At 53.0% G+C, this 8,365-nt stretch overlaps 1 protein-coding gene across 1 annotated transcript; it reads right to left on the bottom strand.

Annotated features, from left to right (window-relative positions):
* Positions 1-981: 981 nt before the first annotated feature.
* Positions 982-5,989, bottom strand: CCL5 (C-C motif chemokine ligand 5). The gene is made up of 3 exons (XM_037167279.2): positions 5,843-5,989; positions 4,525-4,636; positions 982-1,167 (listed from the first exon to the last, which is right to left on the bottom strand). The coding sequence occupies exons 1-3, from the start codon at positions 5,916-5,918 to the stop codon at positions 1,080-1,082; spliced, it is 276 nt and encodes a 91-aa protein (XP_037023174.2). The 5' UTR covers positions 5,919-5,989; the 3' UTR covers positions 982-1,079.
* Between the last annotated feature and the right edge of the window lie 2,376 nt (positions 5,990-8,365).

Genomic DNA, 8,365 nt, shown 5'->3' with positions numbered 1-8,365 from the left:
GTAGCTCAGTGAATTGAGTGCCAGCCTACGAATCAAAGGGTTGCCAGTTTGGTTCCCAGGCAGGGCACATGCCTGGGTTGCAGGCCAGGACCCCAGTAGGGGGTGCTGGAGAGGCACATGGATGTTTCTCTCCCTCTCTTTATCCCTCCCTTTCCCTCTCTCTAGAAATAAATAAATAAATAAAATCTTAAGGAAATGTTATCTTTTAAGTCTGTCTTCTCCCCTAAGCACTGTGCCCCACCCCATTCGGGGGTGTAATCCCCCTACCCCCAACGTGACCACATTATGTATTGGTGCTTCTCTTTATTTCGTTTTTAAAGATTCTTTTCATTTATTTTTAGAGAGGGGAAGGGAGGGAGAAAGAGAGGCTAAGAACATCAGTGTGTGGAGGCCTCTTCAGCGCCCCCTACTGGGAAACTGGTTCACAACTCAGGCATGTGCCCTAGACTGAGAATTGAACCAATGATCCTTTGGTTCACAAGCTGGTGCCCAGTCCACTGAGCCACACCAGCCAGAGCTCCCTTTATTTGTATTTATTTGTTTGTTTATTTAAAGGTTTCTATATTCCATGGCCCCCAAATCTAGGGTGGACACCAGACCTGTGCCCGCCCTGGACCCCTGAGCAGCATTCATGAGGAAGGCAGGGTCCCGAGGAGGAAATCAAACCAGGAGCCAGCTTTGTAATCGCCTGGAGAACTTTAATGGAAAGCTAATTGCTCACTTCTGCCAGTCAGCCTATCCCAGTGAGGGGCTGAGGTCAGAGCTCTGGCCACAGGACGTTTCCACAGAGGCCCAGTTTTTCACCCTTCTTCACCTCCAGAGGCGCGCTGACTTCCTTGCTCACTGCAGAGCCAGGAGGCCTGAAGCTCACAGCCCAGAGAGTTCCTGTGTGTGACAGAAAGCCCAGGGAGCTCTCGGAGGCAGGAGGCTTTTATAGCTGCTGCGAGTGGTGGAATCTGGGCCCTGCAGGGACGAAGGGGTGGGAGTAGGGACTGGGGAGAAGCCTTCTAAGCTGGTGAGGACAAGAGCAAGAAGTAATAAGAAAGTTGGGCTAGTTCGGCTTCCAGGCGCCCTCCATCCTAGCTCATCTCCAGAGTGTTGATGTAGTCCCGCACCCATTTCTTCTCCGGGTCGGCACACACCTGGCGCTTCTTTCGGGTGATTAGGCTGTGGGAGTGGAGAAGACGAGAGTGAGACCTGGTCAGTGCCCAGTTTCGGACAAGATGGATAGAAGCGTAAGCGGAGACCATGGTGGTACTGGGTGGGTTGGTTTGGGAGCTCTGTAAGACTGTATCTGTAGCTTTTAAGGAAAGGACATTTGCTCTTCAGCTGATTCAAAGGGCTCCAAGACAGCAGATTTGTGTGCGTTGTAACTGACATGCAAGCACATGCAGCCGAGAGAGCTAAGGGGCTTTGGGATCTGAGGGGCCCTGCGGGGAGCTGGTCAACCACAGCGGCCCCAGAGAGCGCTGCTTCCAATGAACATGCTACTCGGGGGCTGGCCCTTCCCACTGGGCCTTTCTCGTTTGGGCTTCTCCTTTGGGATGTTTTCAGACAAAGTGAAGGCTGGCGAGAATGAGGATTTTCGGTCCCTTTTTATGCTCTATCAAGGATAGTGTTCGCGGTCAGGGAAGCTGCTTCCCCTTTTCTGAGCCTTACTCAGAGCCCTGTGGCCATTTCTCTCTCTCCCACCCTGGCATGCAGAGAAGAGAAAGGGAGCAGAAGGGGTGTCTCTCTCGAGCCTCCTAGTGTTTGCTTGTTTGGGGCGGTGAGGGGACTTCAGACCCTGCACCTGCCCTGGTGAAGTCATACAGGAAATCCTGCTGACTCACTGTCTTCTCTCCTTTGGCCTGTGGCCAGGAAGTCAGAAGGCCAGGAAACCGACATCTGGGGTCAGGGCCATCCGGTCTGATTCTGGAGGACAGAGCCTCCGCACCAGGCCTTCTCCCCCGAGCCCGGACCGGACACCCTCTCCCCTCCTGGCTTCCCGTCTGCCTCTCCTCTTGCTCCATCTCGTGGGAACCTCCACCTCCACCTCCACCTGGCCCCTGGGAATTACTTAGAATTTGCTGCCCTTTTCTTGTCTGCGCACTTTCCCAAGTCTCTGGCCCTGAGTCCAGCACACAGTGGGTGCTTAATGGACGTCTACTGAATGAGTAAGTGAAGGGATTGCATTTACTCATCACGTTCCACTTGTCACTTCTCTATGTTTAATAATACCTTTAGGGGAGGAGAAGGAAATCTTTTAATTTTATCTTTTATTTTCGTCTTCTCGCTTTGACCCAGTGGGGGAAAGACTCCTATTTTACTCCACTTGACAGATGAAGCAATGGAGAAGTTAAGAGGTGGGCTCAAGCTCTGGCTGGTGTAGCTCAGTGGATTGAGTGCGGGCCTGCGAACCACACGATTGAGGTTCGATTCCCAGTCAGGGCACATGCCTGGGTTGCAGGCCAGGTCCCAGCGGGGGACTCATGAGAAGCAACCATACATTGGTATTTCTCTCCTTCCCTTCCCCTCTAAAGATAAAAAAAAAAAGGTGGGCTCAAGCTCAGGCACCTCCCAGCTGGGGAAGCCGGGACTCTAGCAGCCCAGGCCTGGCACCCACCACGATGATGCTCATTGCCACTCTCACGCTAGGGGAGCCCTTCCTCCTGTGGAAAAGGATGCCGCATCTCTGGTCCCAGCACCCTTTCCCTAGCTGCCGACCTCAGTCCCCACCTGCTCTCTCTCTCATTGCTCCTAGAGAGGGGAGGGAAGGAAACATTGATATAAGGTGGAGACATCGATTGGTTGCCTCCCTTATGTACCTGGACGGGAATCCTGCCTGCTGGACTCAGGATGGAACCCGCAGCCTAGGCACGTGCCCTGACCAGAATCAAACCCACGACCCTTCGGTTACTGGGCAGCGCTCCAGCCAACTGAGCCACCCGGCCAGGGTGCTCTTCCCCGGATAGACAGCACTACTTCAGGGGGCTCCTCACATCTGCCACGATCGGGGACTGAAGCCCCAGCGTCACCCTCGCCCCTCCTCTCCTCTGCTCCTGACTTCACCGCACCAGACAGGACTCACCGACTGCACCTCTGAAGGTTTCCCCCCCACCTCTCCTTTCCTTTCAGGTCCTGTGCAGCCTTCAACACCACTCCCACGGATGATGACAACGGCCTCTTCACGGGACCCCTATTTTCTGGGCTTTCCTGTCCCCACTCATTCCACACGTGTTGGCAAGGCTAACACTTCAGCTCCCTGGTGCTGCCACTCAAAGCCCCCAGGCTCAACATAAACCAAAGGAGAGCCCCAGGGACAGACCCTGCCTGGAACCCTCAGTCCCTCAGGCTTCTCTATTCCCAACTCAAACAGCCTTTTGCAGCAAACTCCCCTGAAATCCCATCTCCTGAGCCCTGAAGTCTTTGGTCAAGTTCTTCTGCGTGACCTCGTCTGTCCCATCCTCCGGCTGGGAGCCCCAAGGGCAGGGTGGGCCGTGCACACCTCTTGGCCTGTCCACCCGTCTGCCTGCCCATAACGGGTGCTCAGAGACAGACCTTCTTCTTTTGAAAAACATTTGTTTTAGAAATGAAACTTGTAGTGCTATCCTGCGAGTTAGCACTGTACTAGCACAAAATATGAGCACTATACTTTGAAGGGCTCTTTAGAACCAAAGGCTGCCTCTGAATGCCCTTGACTCTGCCAGTGTCACAGGAGTTTTGGGGGTTTAAAAACATCTCCAGGATATAGGAAACGCCATGATTATCTCACTTTCATTCTTTTAATCTCCATCGCCTTCAATTTCTTAAGCGCTATCACTAACGGCCTGGCTACAGAGACAGGCAGTGCCCCTCGCATCCTGGGCGTGAAGGGCAACACAGCCCTCTCTGGGTCTCAGTTTCATCATCTGAAACAGTGCGGGGGGAGCCACGTGTTCCTCCAGGGCTGCTGCGATGATGTGTAGAGACATTTGACACATAGTAGGTCCTTCCTAGGTAGTAGGAATTATTATGTTTTTTCAAGTGATTTAGCTTGCATATTTAAAGGAGAATCTCATTTCATTATTTCTTCACCCACCAATATATTTTTTGTACAAGTGACTGTAACCAGGACCCTGCCTTCTGACCGCTCCTCCCTCATTCCCCTGGGCTGGGGGTGGATGTGTCTGATTGGCCGAGGGGTGTGGGGGACTGGGGGGTTCAGCTGGGAAATGATGACCGAGCTGACCTGTGTGCAGGGGCTTTGCAGGTGCTGTGCAAGGCTTGAGTCACATCTGTTGTAAAGACGGAGACCTGATCTTGTCCCTCAGAGTGGGGAGGACCCTCCGAGATCATCCTGTCTAACCCTTCTCATGAGAGCTGGGGCATCTAAAGCTGGAGAGGGTGGAGCTGAGGCTATTTGAGCAGCTAGAGGATGGGAGGGAGTGGATTCGGCACCAGCCCATCCAGAGGGCTCCCGAGGGGGACAGCTCTGTAACAAAAGAGGTCCCTTCCTTACCCCCCCCCCCGCCCCCCGGAGGGTTCCGTGGGACTGAGACTCACACAACTGCTGGCATGGAGCACTTGCTGCTGGTGTAGAAATACTCCTGCAGGTGGGCCCGGGGCACCGGGCGGGAGATGTAGGCGAAGCAGCAGGGAGTGGTGTCGGAGGCATCTGGGGGAAGGAAGGAAGGAAGGAGAGCCTTGTATTCATTGCTGGTGCGCACTGGGTATTGTGCTGGCTACTTTATACGATGTATCTTAGATAGACCATTATCCTCCTTGGGCTGAGAGTGAGGCTCCGAGAGGTCAAGTCACTTTGCTACCGACACACAGCGACAGAGTGGGGACTCCAACAGAAGGCCGAGGGCATTTCTCCAGTCCCTCAGCTGATCCTTGATCCTGGCTTATACCCTTCTCTCTACAACGTCACCCCATGCCTTTGGCTCTCAGGACACAGCTGGGCCTCCTCCTGACTTGTCTTGGGGCCTCTGCCCTAATTCTTGCCCTCCTGGGATCCCTGGATGGATTCAGAACTTGGTTTCTTTGGGACCTGTGGTGGGCTGGGAGGAGGCTTCCAAAACTCAGAGCTAAGATGCATCCTGGGTGCTAGGGGCCTTGACTGAGGCATAGCAAAATGCGCTCGAACAGAGGAGGAGGAGGATTTTCCTTGGTTGGTTAATTCAGGATGACCCTGGGCTGTGGCAGTTGCCACTTCCCAGTGGAGGAGGAGGGTTTGGGTCTGTTGGAGCAGGAGGTCTGTTCTGCCAAACAGAACTGGGTTTGAACCCCAGGCTCTCTCCTTCCTAGCTGTGTGATCTTGGCAAGTTACTTAACCTCTCTGGGCTTCTGTTTTCCCATCTGTAAGTCAAGGACAGCTGCTCAAAGAGTAGTTGTAACTATTAAATAAGATGGCCTGTATAAAGCAATCAGCAAAATACTTGACCCATAGTAGGTACAGTATTTCATTAGCTTTCATCATCCTTCCCCAAGCCCCATTTTTTTTCTCTCTATGAAATGAGGGGAAATATCACTGTCCCAGGAGGGTTTCGGTTAAGTGCCTGTAAGTTTCTTAGAAACCCTGCTGGCGTTAGGCAGGAGCCAGCTGTTTGCAGGTCAGCTTGAGCCGCCCCTGCCTTCTAATACCCCCTGCACCAGTCTGTACCAGTGAGCACCTGCAAGCTTGGGATGCAGACCCTGAAGACACAGAAAAGCTAACCAGAGGGTCCCTGCCATGAAGTGGCTTAGAGATCTATCGGGCACCACTGGGCACCCGGGAGAAGCAGTGAGGAAGAATGTAAACCACAGGGTCCAGACAGTACAGATGCTGTAGTTGAAAAGAGGGCAAAGTCTGACTCAGGTGGTCGGGACCGGGACTTACATGGCGAGGCAGATGCAGGAGCGCACAAAGCAGCAGCGGCGAAGAGGACGGCTAGGGCCGCGGCGGAGACCTTCATGGTACCTGAGGGCAGAGGCTGTAGGAGCTCCTGGGCTGTCTTCGGAACCTCTGCAGGGATGCTCTGCAGCTCAGGCTGGCCCTTTATAGGGAGCGAGTCAGGCCACTAGAGGGGGCGTCCCCCAGAGGGAGTTTCCAAAACAGTAGCCATGCAGTGGCTGACATCATAAGTGAAATTGCATTAAAGGGAAAAGAAAACTGAAATAGCCTCCAGAACTGTGACGCTCCCTCCCTCTCCCTCCCCTGCCCCCTCTCTCTCCCCCGACTCTGTTGCTCTCCCTTTCCCTCCCTCTCTCCTCCTCACCACTCAGATCCAGAGTGAGCTCATCAGTTCCACCTTTGCCCACAAGGAGAGCTGGCACAAGCACTGGTGGGAAACCTCTTCCTCTGCTCTGTCCCTGGCACCGTCCTCCAGGGCAGAGTCCCCCCCAGAGTCCAAGAAGCCACTTCCCTAAGGTCGGGAGGAGGGACAGTTAGGGCAGACTCAGTAACACCTGGGTGTTCACTTGGGTGCTTTCAAAGTTCTTTCTGATGTAGTACAGGTCTGTATCTTCTCTCTGTCATCCACAGAAGGATGTTATTTGTGAGGTGTTCTACTGAGAAGGGGGGGTCCTCTTACATACAGTCCCCAAGGGGGGTGATCGGGGCAGTTGGTCTGAACTGGGCACTGGCGACCTTTCCACCAAATACGGTTGGAGTGGGTGGTGGCCACAGGGTCACCCCCATTTATTTACTTGTTGAGTGGTCCTTGGGCACCTTGCCTAACGTCTTTGAGCTTATAGTCTTGTTAAGGGGGGGAAGAGAGATCGAGACCACGATTATCAGCCACTTACTGAAGGCGAACTCTGTGCCAGCCACTGTTCAAGGGCTTTGCGTGTGTCAACTCATTTACTGTTATTATGCCCATTTCCCCATTCTATTTTATTTTTAAAAGTATTTTATTTACTTATTTTTAGAGAGAGGGGAAGGGAGGGAGAAAGAGGTAAAGAAACATCAGTGTGTGGTTACCTCTCACACCCCCCCCACTGGGGACATAACCTGCAACCCAGGCATGTGCCTTGACTGGGAATCGAACTGTTGACTCTTTGGTTCACAGGCCTGCACTCAATTTACTGAGCTACATCAGCCAGGGCTATTTTATTTTATTTATTTCATGTTATTTGTTTCCATTTTCTCATTTTACAGTTGAGGACCAGTGAATGCTGGGATCCCACCCCATTTCTAAGACACAAGAAGCTGAAGACTGTGGAAGCTGCAAAGGGACTCAGGGGCCATTTTCCCATGTTCTGTGGTTGCAGACAAGGAAAGCGAGGCCCCGAGGGTGGAAGTGACCCGAACGCGCAGCGAACGCCTGAGGGGGTCCGAGCCGGGAGTCCTAGCTGTCGCTGCGGCACTCCACGCCAAGTGCGGCTCACCATTAAGAGGCTCGCGGCTGGGGGCACCGGTGAGCGGAACCCAGGTGGCGGTCTTAATTAGAGCAGGGTCCTCACCCATTCCAAAGAGCTGGAAACAATAAACCCTCACCAATTCCTGTTTGGATAATTCAGAAGTTTGGCCTGGCCTGGCCTGAAGTTGACTTCTGAATTATCTAAGCGAGAAGTGTCTGTTGCCAGGGACAAAAAGCAACCAGATTTTTTTTTTTTTAACGTGGCAGAGAATGTAATCTTACACCAAGAATGTTTTCTTGCTAGCCACTGTCACACAGGTAGTGGTGGCTGAGGGCGACTGAGTCACCCAGGAAGGGAAGAAGACCTTGGGTTCTTTGTTTCTCACAGTGACTTTGAGGCAGGGCGGGGACTAATCTCTTTTTGCAGAAGCGGAAACCAAGCCTCAGAAGTGGTCGACAAGGCCCTCAAGGTCACACAGCTCCTCGGGTGCTTCTGATGACTAGGCACGAGCTCTGGCTGGCGTCTACACTGGCGACGTCCTTCTGGCTGCCAGGTGCTGCTGTTCTCAGCTTGTCTCGAGAACCCTCTCATCCCTTCCCCCTCATCATCAGCTGCATAAAAACAATTTCGGAAGGCATGGCCATCTCACTGAAAGAAATAAATTGCAAACAGGTCAGAGACATTCATCCATCCACAGAAGCATGTTCTGCCTATTTTAATAGCACCCTTCACACGGTCCCCTGCGCTCCCAAATGCGGGGGGAGGCCGCGGGGCCTGCTGGGTCAGGGCAGGAGCTTGGATGTTTCTCCCATGTATGGGCCTTGTGGCCTCAGGCAGGGCACTGAATCTCCCGGGCCTCAGTTTCCTCATCTGTAAACCAGGGATAATAATGACAACCTCCCACAGCTGTTGAGACAACTAAGTCCCAATAACTGTGCTCGTAAGCTCTGCGTGCAACGCCCGATGCACGTTAACTACTTAATAACATTAGCTGTTATGATCACGTTACTGTTGAGAGTAAGACAATGGCAGTGAGGAGAAGTCCCTTTAAGGATATGCT

This window comes from Artibeus jamaicensis, unplaced genomic scaffold (genome assembly GCF_021234435.1).
Source record: "Artibeus jamaicensis isolate MK-2021 breed Jamaican fruit bat unplaced genomic scaffold, CSHL_Jam_final contig_2259, whole genome shotgun sequence".
In the NCBI taxonomy this organism is placed as follows: Eukaryota; Metazoa; Chordata; class Mammalia; order Chiroptera; family Phyllostomidae; genus Artibeus; species Artibeus jamaicensis.
The sequence above is the reverse complement of the archived record's forward strand: the minus strand, read 5'-3'. Positions and strand labels throughout refer to the sequence as shown.

Excerpts from the sequence above, each read along its gene's own strand:
- CCL5 (XM_037167279.2), bottom strand. The coding sequence starts at position 5,918 with ATGAAGGTCTCCGCCGCGGCCCTAGCCGTCCTCTTCGCCGCTGCTGCT. Across the intron at positions 4,637-5,842 it reads TCCTGCATCTGCCTCGCCAT|ATGCCTCCGACACCACTCCC; the intron begins GTAAGTCCCGGT and ends TCCTTCCCCCAG. Across the intron at positions 1,168-4,524 it reads TGCTCCATGCCAGCAGTTGT|CCTAATCACCCGAAAGAAGC; the intron begins GTGAGTCTCAGT and ends CCACTCCCACAG.